The following is a 22,743-nucleotide window of genomic DNA, read 5'->3' as shown; positions in this document are numbered from 1 at the left end:
ATTCATGCCAGCGCAAGGGACGTTTCATACTCCACGTACGTAGCCTTCATGAGCCAGTTTAGGTCTCACCACACTTCGGCGGAGCAAGTGTTATCATGTGCAATTTAAGTACGGCGCGATCACGTCACCCGGGTTGCGATTCCCGCACCGTGTCATGTAGGGTTTATGTACTTTCAGTTTTCATGCAAACGCAGCTCACATCTGGTGCAGTTTCTATGGCCCCACTCCCCTTATTATGCAAGTCAGTTTTGACGTTCAGAGCAGCGCCCGTAAGCATCCGTCACCAGTACGTGACGAGTGGGGGCTCTCTGGCCGGCACATGTCTAGTTCGGAAGCAGCACGAGTGACAGTGGCGTGTTATCAAGACAATACTGCTTCCCTCGCATCCTGGGGTGTTTCTACCGGGCCATGGGGCGAAGTCTTAGCTCTACCCGCGGACTAGCCCCCTCCCGATCAGTCGGCCGGCAGTAGGCAGCATCATTCATTTCCTGGCAGAAATAATTTTTTTTTTAAACAAAAGTTTAGACAAGTTTTATAAAATATTTGACAGTGAATTCACAAAAATAGATTTTTGTTAACATTATTCAAATTACGTTGTGGCATCTCTACTAAAAATGAATTTAAAAAAAAAATTCTTTCACACAAACTCAATTCAAGTAAAAATTCAATATTAATCAATTATTACCTATATGCCTGATAGTTCATCTAATTTCAAGTCACACACATACATACACATGAAATAATCACGAAAAATAAATTATTATTTAAGCACATAAATATATACTAAGTACTATATTAAACATATAATTAAATAAAATTTGTATTGCTATACAGACCTTATTGCATCAATAACTTATCTACAATTTCACAAGGAATGTTTAGTTAAACAATTATATCACAACCAACAGCCACAAAACTGTCAAGTACAAGATTTCTGTGTTATTTTTATTTTTAGACATTCTATTTATTCACAAAAAATAGTTTTTATTATTCAACAAATGTGAAACTAAAATATTTTTTTATTGTGTACTTATTTAACCACTGACAAATGATGCACTTATACAATAAATTTGTTAGTAATAAGCATTTCTAAAACAAAATGGTACTCAGGAAAGAAAAATCAGTTTCTTTGTGTGTTTTAAAATTTGTACCAACATTATTAATGTAAAAATGTGTTACTAATAAAGAGATACAAGATCAAACACCATAATATTAATTTTCCCAATCCATTTAGTTTATACATTTTTGGTACAAAATTCACGCTCAAGATATTACATTAAATGATTAAATGAATTTACTATAGCAAAAGATAAAAATTTTTGTAATTTGAGTTAAGCTTTGTCAAATTGCTGAATGATGTCATGTTTTTAGTTACATTTTAGTGCTAAACGGTGAATTAACTTGCATTTCTGAATTACGTGTTGTTTTGACCTGCTTTGCAGGTTTTTCCCCCTTCATTTTTACCGCAAGTCAATGTATATTCTTGTTCCTAGCAATTCTGGATGAGCCTTTTATAACTATTTATTCACGTTCACTGACCTAACGTATATTTTCCTGACTTTACCTTGATTTTTCCAGTAATTCTAAATTTCCTGACTATTCCAGGTTTCCCTGTACTCTGTGATGCTCATGCAGTCTCGTTACAAACCCAGATCACAGTTTTACAAGGAATCACTACACAGAAACACTTTACAAGAACCTACACTAACATTTTCCAGAGACAGCACTCACTGAAAAACTATGTAAATAATTACAGTCAATATCCGGGTAGATTCATTCAGCAATTCTGGTCCACACAGATAGCAGATGTATTCTGCACAACTGCAGGATCACTGCTATAACTAAATACTGTTAAGTAACTAAAAACTCATTAACTCTTTACAATAAAAGAAATATAAATACATGGCACATTCATAACATCATAATTATTGAGAACACAATAACTTCACTACCCCTATTCAAAATACCTATTACATTTTCTTCAAGTACATTGCAAAATCAGTCTATGAAATACATATTACATATTTAAGTTACCAGCAAAAATATTTAAAACACTCAAAAAAATGCCAAGTTATTATTCAAAAATTGATTTTTCAATTAAAATTTATTGATAATCAAACTTGACGTAATCCTATCTGTTAAGAATAGAAAACTCTACATTTAGAGAAATGCAATTTTTATTGGAGAAAACACAAGCATGCAGAAATGTGCACAGGCTGGCAATAATTAATTATTTTTTTGGGTGTCATTTCAGATTATACCGTCGTAAGGGGGGGGGGGGGGGGGTCGGATGGACGACAAGGAGTAATTTGGGCGCCACCACGTGGAAGGGCACGTGGACCCGGCTACGAACTCTCGGCTCAGGGCCGTGACGCGACCCGTGTGGGGCTAGGCTAATCTCCCCCCTCGTGCTGTCGTGTTCGTGGGCTCGTGAGGCGTCCCACACGCCTCGGAACCATTCAGGACATACATTCTAATACAAAATCCATGCTAAATAAATTACATTCAATGAATTTACCACGATGAAAGATTAGATTTTTGTAATTTGAGTTAAGTTTTGTCAAATTGCTGATTAATTTAATGTTTTTCGTTACATTTCAATGCTGAATGGAGTGTTAACTTGCATGTCAGTGTTATGTTGTATGCTATTGACATGCTCTGCAGGTTTGTTTCAGTTTTATTGCAATTCACCACATAATCTTGTCCCTAGTGATAACTTAAAAAATAAAAAAATTATGTAATGCCTCACAAAAAATATTTGTGGAAGACAAAGACTTCCTAGATTTTATACGGTATGAAAAATATACAAATCCCACAACTTGCCCCCCTCCCCCCTAGGCCATCGGCTGGCGACGCCCTTGAATCACAGTGATTCAGTGCGGAAGCAAACACGTCGTGAGTGGCTCGGTCAGATAAGGAAACGACTTCTCTCGCAGACGGCCGCCAATCACAAGGAAGAAACCACATGTTCGGGTATACCTTGTTGCAGTCTAATAAGTGTTCAGATATTTTCCCGAAAAATGCCTGCCCCTATAAATGAGTGTAAGTTCAGAAAGCGTTCCTCAACTAAGCCGTCGCTGGGAAGGAGCCGAGGCGGCGAGGCGATGCCGCGTGGGCACACCCGTGTGCCGCAGCAGGAGCCCGGAGGCCGGGGTGACGTCACGCGGAGACCCGGGCGCTGATCCCACGCGACCTCAGTCCCAAGGTCTGCCAGCCGTGGGCCGTCATCCGCCCACACGGTGCCGTGTCGTGCTGTCCCGTCCTTCCACCACAACACCTCTCGCACTTCATGTTCCGCGACGAATCTTTCCGCCAGATAACTACTCAAAACTCAATGTTACCTAAAAACTATCGCCATGTATTTTTTTTAATCTTGCGAAAATATTTCCAGACCATCTGCGTGTTAAAACTTTTTAGTATTGTGTGTGTTTCGTGGTTAGCTGGCATATGTCTGCCGCCAGCCCACCAATCACAGACACCCAGTGCGGAAGCAGACTCGTCCTGAATGGCCCGGCCAAATAAGGCAATAGCTTGTCTTGCAGACGGCCACCTATCTTGTTGCAGTCTGATGAGTGATCAGAATATTTTGCGAATTATACATTGCCCTAATTAAAATGGTAATAAGTGATACAAATATTCTCAACTAAGATATCATAAGACTTTTTCCAGCTGGCAAATACAGCTGCGGATCACAACATCATCACTAGTGAGAAAGGGAAAAGGGGGGGGGGGGGCGCTGTGTGGTACCAAGTGACGTAAATTAATGTTCTTTACTTCCACTAAAATAAAATATTAAGTTTTTAAACTTTATAGTGTAGTATTTAATGCTATTATGGTTTAAGTATTCTTTTATATTTGTTTGTAGTATGAATATGAAACGTGTACTCTAAATAACACTCATAAATTAAAAATGTCAGACATTGGATGGAGTGAATCTCCTTCGCTTGGATCCGCCTATGAGAAAATATCACCTAGCTCCGAGTTCATGTATGTAAGTGAGACGGGATGATAAGAGCTACGTTCGCTGGTGCTTTTAGTGAGGTGTCGCCTCTAAGAACAAGGCTCTGAACTGGCTCGCAGAATCCGTCGTCCGTAGGACATACGTGACTCAGACTTATTATGTGTTGAGTTTGTTCAATATTTTCCCACATCGACGCATTGTTATTAGAGGTCATTAGAGGCGGATGAATTCAACTACATGTCCAAGGACCCCAGAGGTGCCGGCAGTGTCTGGGGCAGGAACAGCCCACGAGGACACCTGAGTGAGGCTATGGTCCTCTGGTCCTCTGGTTCATTAGTCCACTGGTCCACTGGTCCTCTGTTCCTGAGTCGGCGTGATCCGTGTCTTGAAGATAAAGTACCTACGGTGCATCTTTCTCGAGTGATTATTTTTTTAAAGTGGTAGTTTATTATTATTTTCTTGGGGGGGGGGGGGGATATTCACAAAGCTCGCGAGATGTGAGCACCACTGCTCTAGAGCGTTCACCTCGACCTGCAGAGCAGTCCTAGGTGCGGTCACGTGCTCACCAGACATCAGTGCTGGGCTGCTGAGTGGTCAGAGGCTCAACCTATACGGTCTCACGTACAATCCGTAAAATACACATTAAAATTTCTTTAAATGATAGCTGTGATGTTAATGACACAATGCTATCGATGATTATATCTTTAAGGGCTCCGCCTGCCTGGGCACATATACGGTGTGAACAGCTTCAGAAAAAAACGACGTGATTTTGAAACCGCTCAGGAAATCCGAGTGGGGTCTGCTTACGAAAAGTATTTAAAATCACGCTGAGGGTTAGTTAGTTGGTCTGTGCCTTATTTCTTTTTTATCTATATTTTTGTAAGAGTGAATATGGTTAAAACACGTGTTTTCATAATAATTTTTAGGCATGAAGAAACCCGCTACAAATTCTTGAAAGCACTCAATGGACTTGCATTACCTCTGTCTTCATTTTTCTGCCATATAATGTCATGGGCACCAAAATCCATACTTGCCCCATGCAGACTGCGCGCCAGTCCAGAGGCGACACCACGCTAGAAGCACCGGCCAGTCCCGCCTCTCTTGACACACACACCCTGAACAGGCGGTGCCTTAATGGATATATAAGTTTGAAGCCACGCACAAAGTCACTCAAAAACTTTACTCTTTTCTGAACATTTTAAGGACGCCACACTTGTATGACAATTATACACACTGTAATTTGTTTTTGGAAATGGAACAGAAATAATATTCATGTAAAATCACAGATAGCATCACTAAAAAAATAGTGTTCGTAAGTAATAATGGGCTCGGATTCTTACTCTCGAGTTTTCATGCTTTATGTTGTCCCAGTATCTCCAGTAGTTAGTCATTTGCTAACCGTTCCCTGAATAGCTTTCCAGTGTTAAATGCGCACATCGATAAGCATAAAAAATAAACTAAAGTCCAACTATTGAATATTCTATTACTTTTTACAAGGTTCTAAATAAACTATGCCTGAATGAAACATCAACTAAAATATAAAATTGAGCACCAATTATCGTAAGAAATATTCAGTATTTATTTTGAAAAAGGTTTTTCATATATGCAAAAATAACCATGGCGATGTCCTGTACAAAGTTACAATATCTTTCTTTTAATATTACAAACTATTTCTTGGGCACTGGTTTTCAAAAGGAATTTTTTTTTGTAAAAGTAAAGATTTTTTTTTCTGTGTACTTCTATTATAATATTAAAAAAAAAAATTCCCGGCAATCATTCTCGATGACCTGATTTTACGCTGATTGTCTTGTAAAAGGAAGAAGAAAAAAAAAAGGGGGGGGGGAGGGTGGTACTACATAGACCATATAAGGTTCGGCCCGGCGTTGGTTGGAGCTTCGCCGATGTGACACATGAATGCTTGCTCTGTGACCTCCGCCAGCTCTGGAGACCACGAGGAGAGGGGAAGAGAGAGAGAGAGAGAGAGAGAGAGAGAGAGGGTTGGAGGAATGCAGGCTGGAGTACGACTGCTCGTTCACCGCGGACAGTTTCTTGCCGGCTGCGATGAAACATTATGATGGAAACCTTTGACGTGGTGTTGCATGTAGACTCCGGTAGACGCAACTATGGAAGAACTGAGCACAGTGCCACAAACACGCAGATAAGCCCATAGTTGGGCAGCCGGACACTCGAGACTCGTCCTTATTCACCATCTTGGTCATTTCTGTTATTTGCCAGACTTGCAGCTTCCAGCCTGTGGTCATTGCGAATATTAAAATAATGTAAAAATTTAATTAAAATTCTTTTAAAATATTTAAAAAATGGCTCACTCATCTATATATAAATTCCAACCTTCTTTCAAATGAGCCAGGAACTTGAAATTTTACAAATTCGAGTTTTAACGTGTAATATCCCGGAAAATTCTCAAAAAGAAAAGGTAAAAACATGGGTAAAGCTTTTAATCTAGTGGAAATTTAAAATTTGTGAATGCAACTTTTAAGTCAACTTCAGAAATTATTTTTGAAGATTATTTGGCTAAACGGACAGCACCAGCGTAAAATCATTTTGAAAGTTTCATCCTATGACTTCTTGTGTTATATTCCATCGGTTATATTTCAGACGAAGCTGGATAATAATTGAACCCTAGAGCGACGAAAACAGACAATTTAACTTTGCCTCTTACTTGCTGATTTATTTTTAACAGCATTAAATATACAGCTAGATATTCCACAATTGTGCACGTTTTGATTTTTACAACTTTGATTCTTCGTCGTAATTTGCCAGCTTGTCAGAACCCACCAAGGGTTCCGGGTGGAAGCGTCAGAGAGCGCAAGCGAGTGGCGACTGACTGCGAACCTTCTGCAGGTCTGCTCTGCTGTCTGTCCTCCGGGTCTGTGGCCTCGGCGGTGATCGCGTGCGCTCACGTGAGTGCACGCCGTTTCTCGTGAAATAGCTCGTCCAGATATTAGGATTGATGACTTTAGGACAAACGACATCAGGAGAAACGACATTAGGACAATCGACATTAGGACAATCGACACTAGGACAATCGACTTGAGCTAAGCAATAATGGTGATGTCCGCGGGCAATGCAGACGGAGAAGCAGCCGAAGGCGCGCGGCGACAGGCTCGGCGAGAGAGAGAGAGAGAGAGAGAGCGACGCAGCAGCAGTCCTCGATGGTCGGTCGAGCGGAGCAGGAGGGACACAGGCTGACGGCGCGACCCTCTAAGCAACTGGGGCGGAGGTGCGCCAGACTCCGCCACGCGCTCAGTCGCACTCGGCGTGTCTGCCGCTGGAGCCTGGATGCTGGACCCAGCGTTCTGCAATGGCAGACCTCTACCGGCGGCAGCTCTATCCCTTCCGGAGTGGGACCCTACGTGACTTAACTATCAGCAAGGGTTATTAACACGCGCTTACATGGTTTCAAGCACACGAGCTAACAGGCAGTCGCCGGGTGACTAGTGCACTCGCACGCGCCACTGTTGCCAACACCAGTGCGGACAGCAAGGTACTCCTGATCCCGACCCCCAGCACGGCCGTCGTGACGTCATGCTGGCTGCCGCGATGTCTGCTTCGGCATCAGTGGCGGGAGGTCAGTCGATTGACCTCGCCCGGTTCGAACCGAGGACCTTTTAATAATTTTTTTATAAAAAAATGTTATTATTTAATCTTTTTATGATTTTTAAAAATTTTTCCATTAAAATTTGGATAATAACTACGTAATTTCAAGATGGCGGCCGTCAAAAATAGCAACATTCGGGTATTGGAAAGCTTAGTTCCAAGATGGTTAAATTCAAGATGGTGTCTGAGGTCAGAGTTCAAGGTCATGATCAAGGTCAAAGGTCAAATAACAAGTTAATAAAATTTAATTTAATTTTTATTTAGTTGAAAAAATTTCCCTGTTAAAAATACGGATTTTTAAGATGGCTGATGAATTATAAAATGGCGGAAGTTTTAGTGTTAAAATTTTATTAATATAATTTTTTATACATATTAATCTTTTCTGTCAAAATCGGATGAAAATTACGGATATTTAAGATGGCGGATGAATTATAAAATGGCGGAGGTTTTAGTGTTAAAATTTTATTAATATAATTTTTCATACATATTAATCTTTTCTGTCAAAATCGGATGAAAATTACGGATTTTTAATATGGCGTCCGCAATTAAAAGTGCAACACTAGGGAGTGGGGTGTTAGATGGCGTAAAGTTCTAGAAATCAAAATGGCGGAAATACAAAATCGCAAAAAACAAAATGGCGGATCAAAAATTTCCACCGAGCTCAAGGTCAAAGTTCAATGTCAAAGTCATCCAAGATGGCTGCCGTGACATCAGAATTGAAGATGGTGGAACAGCGCTTCAGGCTCCACAGCCTAGAAGCCTGTTCCTGGAGGAACATTTATATACTTCTCACAATGTTTCTGATTCAATACATTTTCTCGGACATACTTTACAGTGGCGTGGCCAGGATTTGTGTATGGGGGGGGGGCGGTTAAGAAACATCGTCCCCCTAAGACACCCAGGCTTTTAGCTAACCTGCTTTCAGTTAAGAACAAATAATTGTGGCTAAGGGGGTGGGGGGGGGGGGTTAGAACCCCTAACACCCCCCCCCCGGCTACGCCACTGATACGTTATTGCAGTTTTGCCTGTTTATCATAGAACAAATTCAGGAACGCAAATTAAGAATGAAAAATGAAAACTTAAACCCACAGAGAACAAGCCTAAATCAGGCGATATCTAACAGATAATCCCAACAATGAACATAAATTTGTGTTCATTAAATGTTTACATGACAGAGAGTGGAAAACTGCAATGGCGTATGTCCAAGAAATTGTATTAAATCAAAATTCCCCATCGAATGAGTTAATTAAAGAACGTTTACACTTACTTACTTGAGAAAAGAAAACTGAGTGTGTTATTTTTCGGAATTTTTTTTTAAATACTTCATTAAGTCTTTTGTTTGATTTCGTTGAAACAAGTCACAAAGACTCGTATTTAATGCAATTAAATTCATAAAACTCTCATGTCAATACCTGCGCTCGAACTAGACCGAGAGACGTCTTCCATCTTAGCACCTTCCTCTTCCTGTCATAGTCTTCTGGTCCTCTTGATGTGGAGGAACGCAGAATTTCGCGGTCATTATCAATAGTTAGAGACCGGAAAAATTTGCGGATTCATTTAACGACAGCCTAAAATTCATACAGTTATACCTCAGTGCTGCCTCTGCTATTGGCTCGCAACTCACCTGGATGACTCCGGGCCAGTGAGAAACACTCAACCGAATCTGTGTCGAATCACAGGCTGCTACATTGGGACACCTTCGCAAGACAGCAGCCAATGAGAGGGTGACATTTGACCGAGTGTACGTAGAACTATAAAGTTCATCCTAGAGGTCATTTAACCCGCGAATTTTTCCGGTTCCTATCAATAGTTCCTTGGCTTGGCTTGTTTTTAGCATAATTAAAGTCGGATTAAATGACTTTTGCTTAATGAACAGGATTAGGACCGAAAATCTGTAGGTTTCCCAGGGAGGGACATTATGTTTATCAAACCAGTTCCCGCCTCCACTCATGGCACGTGGACAGTCACGTGGGCGGGAGAGGGGAGGGGAGGCTGGTCGCGGCGGACTGTAAAAGGAAAGCGTCCGGCGCCGCTGCGCGTGACGTCACGCGCGGTATAAGACCGGCGCACGGCCGCGCCGGAGGCCAGACTCAGTTCGAAGGAGCACCGTTACCCGGCTTCCTTGAACGACTAGCGGCTCTCCGCGACTCCACTTCGTCTCTCTTCGGCGACCGCGACTCCACCAGCAACCATGGTGAGTGCCCTCCTCCGCTACCTGCTGCTACCCTCCGCTGCCGCCCCTATACCATCTCTCCTACTCCCTTAACGCAGTGCTACAGACAGCAGGACCTTCTTCAACCACAAATAACATATACTCACTATTTCAATTCTAAATGTACTAAAATTTAATTAGAAAATTTAATTTGGCCCTCCTCTGACCACCATTCTCGATCCGCCCTTGATTTGCAGACGCCCGAAATATCCGCGGGTTCAATGTCCTCTAGGATGGACTCCACTGTTTACTGACTACTTGACCCCTGCTCATTGGCTGCAGACTTGTGGGACGTCTTAAAACGTGTAGCCGGTGATTGGCTACTTATTTTTACTGGAGGTTCCTCAGTGGCCTAGAGTTCTTCGCATGAACTGTGAACCAATAGCAACAGCAGCACAGAGATAGATTTGTTCCGATTTCAGCGTATCACGTAATGATACCGCGAATTTTTTTTTTCCGGTCTCTAGCTGTCGGTTCACAGTTTTGTGTGGAGTACTCTGGGCCAGTGAGAAACCTTAGTCCACATGAGTTACCAAATGGCAGGCTACCGAGTCGAAACATACAACAAATCTGCAGCCAATGAGCAGGCGGGTGTTTGCCCGCGTGTGCAAGAGACCGTGGAGTCCATCCTAGAGGGTAATGAATCCTAGCGATTTGCCATCGGATCAAGTGTCATTACTAGAGACAGGAAAATTTCGCGGTTTCATTTCGCGATAGGCTAGAATCCAATTGTGTGTAAATAATTGCCGCTTCAGTGATTGAAACACAGTTTGCCTGAAGGCCTGTGAGCCAAAGAATGACCCTCAACGTAAGAAATATCGAATCACAAGCATCCCAGTTAGCAGGTGTCACGAGTCAGTAGCCAATGAACTGGTGCAATTTTCCCGCGCACATAGAGGATCGTGGAGTCTATCCTAGAGGTCATCGAAACTGCGAATTTTTCCAGTCCCTAGTCATTACAATCTCCCGGAACGACTATTCTTAGCGCCTCGATTACTTCGCGGATTCATCTCACTCCGGCTAGACTCAACACAGTTATACACAAACAAGGCTATTCAAATCACAAGGCATAAAACCGCTGGTGCGGGCATACCTTGTTCCAGTCTAATGGACAATCAGATTATTTTTCCCCCGTGAAAAATGCCTGACCCTACCAATGAGATGTCAGCAGGTTCCGAAGTGGGACTAATGATGACGACAAAAGTAACATGTTTAGTTCACCAGCAAGCAGAGTACGTAAGCCCTCGCGAAAGGAGGACGTCTCAGCAGGTTGTCGCATTACGGGGGCGGCTAGGGAGGCCGCTGGAAGGTCCCCCTGAAAGGAAGAGAGACAGCCAAGCTCTGAATTCCCCTGAGGGGCGCCCGGGGAAGAGACCGGGACTCAATTATTCAGCCCTCGAGGCGAGCGATGGACAATCTCCGCGGAGCGTCCCAAAGGACACCTTCCAGTGGCGACGCCTCGTCCGTCCAGCCTCTGCCCTTCTGCCCTTTTGCCCTTCACACCCCCATGTCTGCAAGGCCCCCCCCCCCACCTACCCACCGTGTGCAGAGCTCGACAAAAACCACGCCACTGAAAACTTCTCAAGAGACAAGAGTGTCTGTTTGCTAAAAGCATTTAAATATACGAGTAGTTCATTTCCCGGATTTGGTTTCAAACTGTATTTTTAGGAGAGTGTGAAAATAATGTACAGACTTTAGAAAGCACTCGAAGGCCCTGAATTACACCTTCATCTTCATGTTCCAAAATCTCGTAGTTCCGCTAAGGACGACGAGAAGACTGCGCGCCAGGCCACCGCGCTAGACGCACAAGGGAATGTCGACCTTGTCTTCCCGCCTCGCTTACACAGAGGACCTCGGCCATGTTGGAGTGGTGAGTTTACCGGATCATGAACGTAAATGTAGTTTCATCGGAACACACCAAATGTGATGATGTGAGGTGTGTTTTTTTTGTAACTCGTTTGAAGACGAGAAACGCTGCACACGAATGGGACCCGACAGTAAAGACAAACTTTGAGCGAACCACCCACACGGCAGCGCAGAGATGCGACCTCGAGGTCAAGGTCAAACGCCGGATCACTCCCGGAGCAGTTCTGAACGCAAGCAGTTGGACTGGTGCAGGATTACATAATGTGAATGGAGGTTTACAGACACTTCCCTGTAGCAGAGCCACTACAGCTCATGTCCGGCCAGCAGTCTCGATGGGAGGGGTCGCGGGTTCGAGGCCCGGTCATGATTGCAATTGTCGTCACACTCATTGCATCGCGGTGGCTCACTAGAAGTCCAGTTCCTCGGTTTCCACAGCTCAGCTGAGCAACGCTTACAAAAGTCCTTTTTACAAATCCCTCTAAAACACACCTGCGATGAGCGAGAAACCAGCAGTTCAACATGGCGGGTGGAGCCAAGCCTGGCTGGGGAGGTTTTGTCGTGAGGAAATAAAGGATTGGTTTGACATCACTCAGTTATGCACAGAGGTTAAAGGCGCTAAGGTGCTTACTAAATTATAGTCGGCTAAAAATGTTTCGTTTAAACAGTGCCAACAAAACCAAATTTTTAACGCAAGATTTTTCACGACAGTAAGAATACCCCTCTGTCTTATATTTATAAAAATTGTTTTACAAAATACTTCAAGTTTTGTTGTTTTTATAAAAAAAAAATATTTATTAGCCATTTTCATGTTTGTTTGTATTTTTATAGCCACTATTTGTTAGAGTCCTTTTTTTTTTGTGTCACTTATTTCTGTAGAAGTGTCTTTCAGAAACGCCCCACTTATCTGTCAACTTAATCATGCACTTTCTCAGGACTTCTCTGGAACTGGAAGTCGACCGACCAGTTGCCAGGCAAGTCCAGGCGTGGCAGAGAGAGAGAGAGAGAGAGAGAGAGAGAGAGAGAGAGAGAGAGAGAGAGAGAGTTGTAAGCGCACCGCCAAGACCGTTAGCAGAGCGAGACAACTGCTTCGGCGACCCACTAACCACGCGTGTTTTGTCGCAAAAATAAGTCCCGTTCCAGGAAGTTTTACTGAAACGCTGCAGTGTGTTTCCTGGGTTCGTGAGCAGATAATAAATCCACGACACAGTCCAGGCACTAGCAGATAGCTTATGGATGGCCAGAATGGTCAGCACAAAGCGTCAACACTTGGTAGTTTTCTCCACCAGCTGACAATACAGTATGTTCATGAAATAATGCCCCAGTTATAAGTATTGCAGATTTTTAGATCAAAGGTCACATATATAGAGTAACTCAAACAGTTTCAGATAAGTGTACGAGTACTGCTTTATTGTTTTCTCGCTTGCAGCGCCACCTACGCAAAAGGGCGACTACTGGGCGTAAAGCATTTTGTGTTCTACAGTTCACTTAGAGTGAATCTGTAATTTAGGTTCAGCGTGTGTTTCGTTTAAAGTTTAATTGTGATCCTCCATGCGGCAAAAACATCCGCCGATGGTATACGCAGTTCGAGACAACAGAGCTCTTTTTCGCTGGTCACCGCGTTCACCTGACATAACGCCATGAGATTGTTTACTTTGGGGCTTTGTAAAATTCGGGCCTGGGTGTTTTAAGATCCAGCTAGTTTGCAAGCCGTCACCCAGTAGCTTCCTGGCGTGGAGAGGGGATTATGATCCACAGTTAAACCTGTAGTAAATCTTTAATTTTGGCAATTGGTGCTTTAATATTAGACCCAAAACCTAAATTATTTGTGACAATGTATTCTACTGTCAGGCAGGGGCGTAAGCAAGGTGGACGATACGGAGTGACAGATTTTACCCCAACCCTAAATTTAAAAAAAAATATCCGTCATTCCTATGAGCAAAAAAAAAATTGAAAGCAAACAGCGATCAGCATACAACCCCTGCCCCACTTTTGTAAGCTTGTGCTGTCAGGAATAAATTCTATTCAAATTCAGGGCTTGGGGCAGATATTGGAATACATTCTTGCGAACATTTAAGAATTTTTGCTTGATTCACCATGGAATTAAATCCTCTAATATCCTAAACAAATACTAGATGAGTTTCTTTTTCTCTTGAAAAGTTGGTGGTCAGAAGTCCAGGGACGGCGGAGAGCGACCAAGCCGGAGCTGACGTCACGCGGGCTGTCACAAGGTCACAGGCTCGTCGGCTGCGTGACCATGTATAGGAGTGACGCGCCTACCCGCGCCTGCCCGCGCCTCCAGGAGGCCGCCTACCCGCGCCTCCAGGAGGCCGCCTACCCGCGCCCACCGCCGCTATGTGGGTCGCCCACTGCTCGTGAGCGGGGCGTGCCACCGTGGCGGCGCGGCGCAGCGCGGCGGGCGAACCCAGATCTCGAGCACCCTGCTGTTCAACAACACAACCACCCCACTCAACAACAAACACCTGCAACAATTCATTTTATTTATTTTTAAGTGAAACTTCTTTGGGTGCGATGAGAGTCAAATTTCAAGGTCGAATTTCAATGTAACGTTTTAGTGAAAAAAAAAAAAAAAATCACGTTCAAACCTTATCCGACGAGTAAAGGACAGAAAATAGCCACTTGGGGAATAAGAGATATAAAGCGAGCACTATGCTATACACGTTGTTGAGCTTTTTTTTCTTCTTTTTTTTTCTTTTTTTTTTCGTTTTCCTCTTTGTACGATGCTTCGTCCCCCCCCCCCGGCTTCCCCCAAAAAGAATAAGTTAGAGTGTGTGCGTATGCGCTGGTTTTTAGAAAATAGATATAGGTATCCTACACAGTCAGCTGTGAGTGCCTGTGAATGCCAGCGCGCTCGCGTTCCTCCTTGTTCAACCAGCAGCGTAGAGAGTGCTGTTGAGACAGTCCCTGCATTTACCGCATAGTTAGCGCTACCTGTTATGAATTTAATATTTCGTTCAAAGATTTCGCGTGTTCCTAATGACAGAATTGTTTGAAGAAACAGTAACACGCAGAGTTTTTTCTTCTCTATGGTGTGTGTATTTAATCAGTATGTAATATTTATTGTTAGATAATTATTATTGATTGACCAATAATTATTGATATACTGAGCAGTTATTTTTAAGAGAGTAATAATTCTTCTAGTTCATGTTTATTTTAATAAAATTTTCAATCAAATACAAAAAAAAAGTTGATGATTTTTTAAATACTTGAAAAAAAGTGTTTAAGCGTTGTGTTATTTAAAAAAATTAATTGTCTTGTTTCTCTCTTTCTGCCGTTCTACCCCCTTACGAGATACCAGTCGAGGTTTGAATCACCACAATGTAGTATTGTATCAGGGGCGCAACAACAGGGGGGGGGGCAGGAGTATTTGCCCCCCCCCCCTCTGAAACCTTGAAGTGGGGGCAAAGGGGGGGCAAAGAAAGTGCTGTGTAATCAATTTTTAGATAATAAAACTGCTTAAATAGCACAATTTTCTACCTTGAAATACAAATTTTCCCGGGGGACGACCCCCGGACCCCCCGCCACAATAGGGGGGATCGATGATTCTTTATAAAAAGGTATATTGCCCCCCCCCCCCCCTTTTGGAAATTTATTTGTTGCGCCCCTGATTGTATTATTTCAAGGTGAGAACAAATCACGCGATGTGGTTGGTTGAAGCTGTGGCTGTCGCGGAGGCAGGAGTGACTGCAGCTCGCGTGTGTCTGGTTCGCAGCGCGAGTGCATCTCCATCCACGTGGGCCAGGCCGGCGTGCAGATCGGCAACGCCTGCTGGGAGCTGTACTGCCTGGAGCACGGCATCCAGCCCGACGGCCAGATGCCCTCCGACAAGACCCTGGGCGGCGGCGACGACAGCTTCACCACCTTCTTCAACGAGACCGGCACGGGCAAGCACGTGCCGCGCGCGGTCTTCGTGGACCTGGAGCCCACCGTCGTGGGTGCGTGACGTCACACTCCCGCCGTGAGGCTCCTTGTTACATAGTTATACCTCAGTGCTGCCTGTGTTATTGGCTCACAACTCACCTGGACGACTCCGGGCCGGTGAGAAACACCCGACCGAAGCTGTGTCGAATCACAGGCCGCTACGTTGGGTCGCCTTTCACAAGACAGCAGCCCCAATGAGAGGGTGCCATTCGACCGAGTGTACGTAGAACTATAAAGTTCATCCTAGAGGTCATCGAACCCGCGAATTTTTCCGGTCCCTACTCATCTTTTGTGGCGATGTGGCGTCCGGCGAACGATCAAACAAGTTCCAGCTGCAGAGACTTCAAATATAAACATTTCTGTTACAAATTCTTACTGAAAAAAATTGGGGATTGTCTGTAAAAGTCGGTTTACGGACGATAATTTCACGAAATAACGTAATGAGAAAACATTGATGAAAAATTGCATACGTTTTTAATTTTCAAAAATTATTTGCAGTTTTTCCTTGCAATTTTAATTTTAAATTTTTTTGTTTAAATATGATCACGAACAATTAGTTAAAAAGCCCGCCTTAACCTGTAAGATATTATAGAAAATTTTTCGCACGGTGGTTGGCAGGTTCTTGCACGCTCGGCCCAGGCGGAACGTGACACTTTTTCGTGAGTGCAGCCGGCGTTCATCGATTTATAAGACGTTATCACGTCAAAAAAGTATCTAGGTAACGTGAAAAAGTCACTTTATTCTCAAGTAGCTTGGCTTCCGGGTTTTAGCCGTGTCCTTGGGCGAATAATTCACCGGTCGACATTGCAGTCGCCATCATCACTTAGGTAACTGCTCCCTGATGATGGCGACTGAAACGTCGACCGAAATGTCGGTGAATTATTCGCCGAGGACGCGGCTACAACCCAGAATCCATGCTACTTCAGACAATGGCCGTGAAATCCTGCGGAAATTATTCAGTTTATTCTCAGCCTAACTCTCAATATTTAACTTTGAATTTTTTTTTAAATTATTAAATATAACGAATGCAAAATGATAGAATTATTAACTTAAAATAACATTACCTCTTTTCACAACAAACGTGCAAGAAAATATCCAGTTATTTAGAGAGTAGAGGCACCAGCACAGACTGCAGACTGGCCGACCACACGCATCACTCACCCGCCAGGCCAGGAGCACACGGAAACAACCACAGCGTTTCTGTGCAAATTATTACAACACAAACAAGTAATTTGACTCATGGCCTTTTTAATGCGCTTGAAATTAAGTATAAAAAATAATTAATTGCATTGAAACACGGAGAAGAACAAATCGAAATTATATTTCCTAAATTTAAAAAAAGATCTAAGGCGATCACATGATACTCTGTTTTTTTAATGGGAAGCAAGTCGTTCATTGTCGTATCCACAATTGTTCACTGCGCGGATAATATCTGCCGTCAGTCTCGTAGCTTAGAGATGGTTGTTTATCGCCAAGACAAAGTGTGACTTCCTTTGACTTACAGCTGCCAGTGAAGTAAACTGCATGGCGCAACTGTTTTTTTTAGGGCGAATCACGTTAGTTCTGCATTGCAGGGTGTGTTTCCTCGCTGGCTGGGCTAAGTGTGTTGCGAGCATCTTTAGCCGCTGAGAGCCAATCGAATAAGACAATCACCGGCTGGTCGCTGGCAGTGACAAGAGGTGGAACCCGAGTCTTGTATCACTAGCTCAGCGCGGGAGACAACCTTGACACCTACACAGGTCGGACACACGTCCAGAGAGACGAGACAGTTGGAGGACATGGACGAGTGTGTGGAGGACATGGACTAGACAGCTGGAGGACAAGGACGAGACAGCCGGAGGTCATGGACGAGTGTTGGAGGACATGGAGGAGACAGCTGGAGGACAAGGACGAGACAGCCGGAGGACATGGACGAGTGTGATCGGGGCCTGTGTCTTGCAGACGAGGTGCGCACCGGCACGTACCGCCAGCTCTTCCACCCGGAGCAGCTGATCACGGGCAAGGAGGATGCCGCCAACAACTACGCTCGAGGCCACTACACCATCGGCAAGGAGATCGTGGACCTGGTGCTGGACCGCGTGCGCAAGCTGGCCGACCAGTGCACCGGGCTGCAGGGCTTCCTCATCTTCCACTCGTTCGGCGGCGGCACCGGCTCCGGCTTCACCTCGCTGCTCATGGAGCGCCTGTCCGTCGACTACGGCAAGAAGAGCAAGCTGGAGTTCGCCATCTACCCGGCCCCGCAGGTGCGCCATCTCTCTCCCTCTCTCTCCCTCTCTCTACCTCTGTCTGTCGTGTTTCATGCAAGACCTTCCATCAAGCAGCTTGGCTTCTGGTTGTAGCCGTGTCCTTGCCGATAAATTCCCCGACACTGCAGCCGCCATCATCAGGGAGCGGTTACCTACCGAGTTACCTACCTCAGTAGGTAACTGCTCCCTGATGATGGCGACTGCAATGTCGACCGGAACGTCGGTGAATTTATCGCCAAGGACACGGCTACAACCCAGAAGCCAAGCTACTTCAGAAAAGCCTGCGAAAATTATTAAGACGTTCTATAAATTTTTTAAGTTTCCTGCTTATTGCATGCATAAAAGCAAGAATATGGACAGTACACAACACACAAGCCCCGTATCAAGAGAGGTCTTGTGTCGGTTACCCCCTCGCGCACAACTAACTCCCGTGGATTTCCTCGGGACTCTTTGCGAAGACCACAGATTCATGCCCCCGCTTCAACCCTTGTCACCGTGAACCGTGCTTGAAGACTAAACACTTCTACACGGAAACAAAATAGTTACGAGGCCGTTGTAAAATAATTGACAATTGAAACCTTACTAAATATATTATGAACACGTCATAAAAAAATCATTTAATATTATTTAGCTGTCAAGATCCACACAATATTAAAAAATAATAATGTCAAAAGCTTGGTAAAAAAAATCAATATTTTCGATAAAAAAAAATACCATATCATAAATTAGTAGCATTCAGTTCTGCAATACAAAATATTATCCAAATTTGTGAGTCGGGAAACTGTCCAAAATGGCACTTGGGCTGTTAGTCATGTCAATACATATTTATTATTATATTGTGAAAGTCAAGTCCACCCAGAAGTTTACAAGTTTAACAGTGTTTAAGGAACCCCGTAAAGGCCCGGCCTCTCAAGGGATGTGGACTTCTTTTTCGTCATATAGAAATTTTAACTCTCTACCTCCCTTGTATTTTTTGTTCTGCCACAAATGTCTTCAACAGATAGTCACTGGGTGTAAGAGTTTGCCCAAGTGATGGTAGTTACTGAGACCTGCCAAGTGGACTTGGCGGCGTGTCCCGGGCCAGAGGGCTTGTCGGAGTGACGGTAGCGACTGTCCCCAGGTGTCGACGGCGGTGGTCGAGCCCTACAACTCCATCCTCACCACCCACACCACGCTCGAGCACTCGGACTGCGCCTTCATGGTGGACAACGAGGCCATCTACGACATCTGCCGCCGCAACCTGGACATCGAGCGGCCCACCTACACCAACCTGAACCGCCTGATCGGCCAGATCGTGTCGTCCATCACGGCGTCGCTGCGCTTCGACGGCGCGCTCAACGTGGACCTGACCGAGTTCCAGACCAACCTGGTGCCCTACCCGCGCATCCACTTCCCGCTGGTCACCTACGCGCCGGTCATCTCCTCGGAGAAGGCCTACCACGAGCAGCTGTCCGTGGCGGAGATCACCAACGCGTGCTTCGAGCCGGCCAACCAGATGGTGAAGTGCGACCCGCGGCACGGCAAGTACATGGCCTGCTGCATGCTGTACCGCGGCGACGTGGTGCCCAAGGACGTGAACGCTGCCATCGCCACCATCAAGACCAAGAGGACCATCCAGTTCGTGGACTGGTGCCCCACCGGCTTCAAGGTCGGCATCAACTACCAGCCGCCCACCATCGTGCCCGGCGGAGACCTCGCCAAGGTGAGCGTGCCTCTGGCTGCAGACACTCACCTGGGGACATTCAGGTCATGTCACACAAACCACATGGCTTTCGTAAACACACGTCAGTCTACCTGACATTCTGACATTCAGGTCTTACACGCTATCACGTTACACAAACTACACAAGTTAACCCATGGCTTTCGTAAACACACGTCTAACTTAAAAAAAAATAATGACTGAAAATTTTCTAATGTATCAAGTTTAATCATTTGAATTTAAAATTTTAGTTTTTTTTTAAACTTATGATTAGAGACCGGAAAAATTCGCGGATTCCTTTCGCGATACGCTAGAATACAAAAACGTTTGCCTTTTTACCGCATCAGTGATTGGGCAACAGTTTATCTGAATGACACTCGGCCAATGAAAAACCTTTAACAAAAGAAGTATCGAATCAGTAGCGTCCCAGTTAACAGGTATCACGAGTCAGTAGCCAATGAGCATATGTCATTTTCCCGCATGCATAGAGGATCATGGAGTCTATCTTACAGGTCATTGAAATCGCGAATTTTTCCGGTCTCTACTTATGGTTTGTCTAGTTTTACTGTCATATAAAAATATTTTCGGAAGGGAAACACTTGCAGCTTTGAAATCCTAATGTGCTGCACACCTGAAACCGCCTGCTTGAGGTTATAGCGCTCTCATAACGGCCGCACGCAGGGAAGGTGTTATTTCCGACGCGACCCTCGGCAGAATATTCCCGCCCTAAAGGGCGCGCCACGTTGCATTGTGGGCGCGGCCATCTCCGGCCTCGCGCGTCCTTCTGACTCTGCTTCGCCTCTTCTTCACCCGTCTCCCCGGAAATTACTTTCTTCCTCCACTCCTCTCCGGCACCTGAAGATACGACCTCTCTTCTACCATCTTCGTCGCGCTTATGTGCGAATAATTTCATCTGCTTGGGCCAGGACTACTTTTTTTTTCATGCTACTCAAGAACATCCAGGTAATTCACTTGGTAAATTATTTCCCCTTACAGTGCTTTGCAAAATTAACATTTTAACCTTTGGACTCCTGTCTGGAGCCAACGACGCTGCTAGCAGACAGCGCGTCAGCAAGTGTGTTGGGCACACAACCCCTGGTTTCAAAGCCCCGAAAGCGACACCTCACTGCAGGTAGACTCATAAATTAGAACACTTCATATGTTAATAACCTGAATACTGCTGATAAAAAAGCAGGTAGAGAGAAATTATACATCCTGATAAAAAAATTGCCAGGATTATGTGGTCCTTATGTACTAGAATTGATGTTAGTTTGTTGTAAAAAAAATAATAAAAAAATTGGTGCGTGGTTGTTCGCGCGTTAGAAGTGAAACTTCACATTTCAACAACCAACTGGAGCGTTGAAACAAAAAACCAAGTACTCAACAAAAGGTCCACGTTGCAGGTTTACACTTTCATCAAACAATAATTGCGATGAAACTCCTGTAATGAGTTTTACAGTTGTCCGCCTCTATTCTTCATTCGTTACAACAGCTTCCCGTTCCACTCTCAGTCTTGGAGCGCACACCCTGCAGAGAGTTTCACTTCTCTTCACGCCGAGAGGAGTCATCGCCGGGGAATCACCCCGTCGACGGAGCCGCGATCATTAGCGCGGATTCATTTCATCCCAGGCTGGACTCAACTTGCCTGTGCCCAATGCAGCCCATTGGTCGATAGCTAGGTCTGATCCTGTGGCGGGTTGCATGTGCCGGGCTAACCTCTGCATACAGGGTGGACGAGAGCCACGCAATTGTCCCTCATGAGAAAAAGGTGGTTGTTATTTGCAAAGATCGATTCAATTGTCTGGGACAACCTATTCAGGCACTTAAGAGGTCAGATCAGTAGAAATATCTTGGAGTTACTTTCTCTCCTGAAGGTCGGCTGAAGACAGATCCCCTTGGTCGGCTGAAGGATGAATTGGAAAAGCTTCGAAGGGCTCCATTGAAACCTCAGCAAAGGCTCTACGCCTTGAGGACCATGGTTTTGCCTGGCCTCTATCACTTGCTAGTGCTTGGAGGAACGACCATCAGTTCGTTGAATAGGCTTGATGTTGCTGTTGCTGTGTGTTACGCCAGACGGCCAGTCCTCGGGACAGTGGTCGCTCTTGTGTCGGCTAGAGGGCAGCTGACGGCGGGGCGGGGGCAGTAGAGGTCTGTAGAGGGTTGTTGAGGAAGGCAGCTGGGGCAGTAGAGGTGTGGGTTGTCCACAGGTGCACCGCGCCGTCTGCATGCTGTCCAACACGACGGCCATCGCCGAGGCGTGGGCGCGCCTGGACCACAAGTTCGACCTGATGTACGCGAAGCGCGCCTTCGTGCACTGGTACGTGGGCGAGGGCATGGAGGAGGGGGAGTTCAGCGAGGCGCGCGAGGACCTGGCCGCGCTGGAGAAGGACTACGAGGAGGTGGGCATGGACTCCGTCATCAACGAGGCCGAGGGCGAGGAGTACTAGCAGCGGCAATAAACACTTGGTAGCACAGCTTTAACCGCCCGTGTCTTCATTGCAACCACTCCCCCGTCCTGTCCTCACTTCCTTCTGGCGAACACACGGAGATAACCAGTGCTGAAGATGCTCCCGCAGTTCTGACGGCAATAAACACTTGGTAGCACAGCTTTAACCGCCCGTGTCTTCATTGCAACCACCCCTACCGTCCTGTCCTCACGTCCTTCTGGCGAACATACGGAGATAACCAGTACTGAAGATGCTCCCGCAGTTCTGACGGCAATAAACACTTGGTAGCACAGCTTTAACCGCCCGTGTCTTCATTGCAACCACTCCCCTCCTACCGTCCTGTCCTCACGTCCTTCTGGCGAACACACGGAGATAACCAGTGCTGAAGATGCTCCCGCAGTTCTGACGGCAATAAACACTTGGTAGCACAGCTTTAACCGCCCGTGTCTTCATTGCAACCACTCCCCTCCCCCCGTCCTGTCCACACGTCCTTTTGGCGAACACACGGAGATAACCAGTGCTGAAGATGCTCCCGCAGTTCTGACGGCAATAAACACTTGGTAGCACAGCTTTAACCGCCCGTGTCTTCATTGCAACCACCCCTACCGTCCTGTCCTCACGTCCTTCTGGCGAACATACGGAGATAACCAGTACTGAAGATGCTCCCGCAGTTCTGACGGCAATAAACACTTGGTAGCACAGCTTTAACCGCCCGTGTCTTCATTGCAACCACTCCCCTCCTACCGTCCTGTCCT

The 22,743-nt window shown here is 45.2% G+C and overlaps 1 protein-coding gene across 1 annotated transcript; it reads left to right on the top strand.

Moving 5' to 3' along the window:
* The first annotated feature begins 9,605 nt into the window (after window positions 1-9,605).
* LOC134536275 (tubulin alpha-1 chain-like) lies at window positions 9,606-22,022 on the top strand. Its single transcript, XM_063375998.1, has 5 exons — window positions 9,606-9,773; window positions 15,388-15,610; window positions 17,538-17,839; window positions 18,963-19,544; window positions 21,749-22,022. The coding sequence occupies exons 1-5, from the start codon at window positions 9,771-9,773 to the stop codon at window positions 21,986-21,988; spliced, it is 1,350 nt and encodes a 449-aa protein (XP_063232068.1). The 5' UTR covers window positions 9,606-9,770; the 3' UTR covers window positions 21,989-22,022.
* The last annotated feature ends 721 nt before the right edge of the window (window positions 22,023-22,743 follow it).

The sequence above is a fragment of the Bacillus rossius genome, chromosome 10 (genome assembly GCF_032445375.1).
Source record: "Bacillus rossius redtenbacheri isolate Brsri chromosome 10, Brsri_v3, whole genome shotgun sequence".
Classification (NCBI taxonomy): domain Eukaryota; kingdom Metazoa; phylum Arthropoda; class Insecta; order Phasmatodea; family Bacillidae; genus Bacillus; species Bacillus rossius.
The sequence above is the reverse complement of the archived record's forward strand: the minus strand, read 5'-3'. Positions and strand labels throughout refer to the sequence as shown.

Coding starts and splice junctions, on each gene's coding strand:
- LOC134536275 (XM_063375998.1), top strand. Junction 15,611..17,537: donor CCTGGAGCCCACCGTCGTGG/GTGCGTGACGTC, acceptor TGTGTCTTGCAG/ACGAGGTGCGCACCGGCACG. Junction 19,545..21,748: donor CCGGCGGAGACCTCGCCAAG/GTGAGCGTGCCT, acceptor GGTTGTCCACAG/GTGCACCGCGCCGTCTGCAT.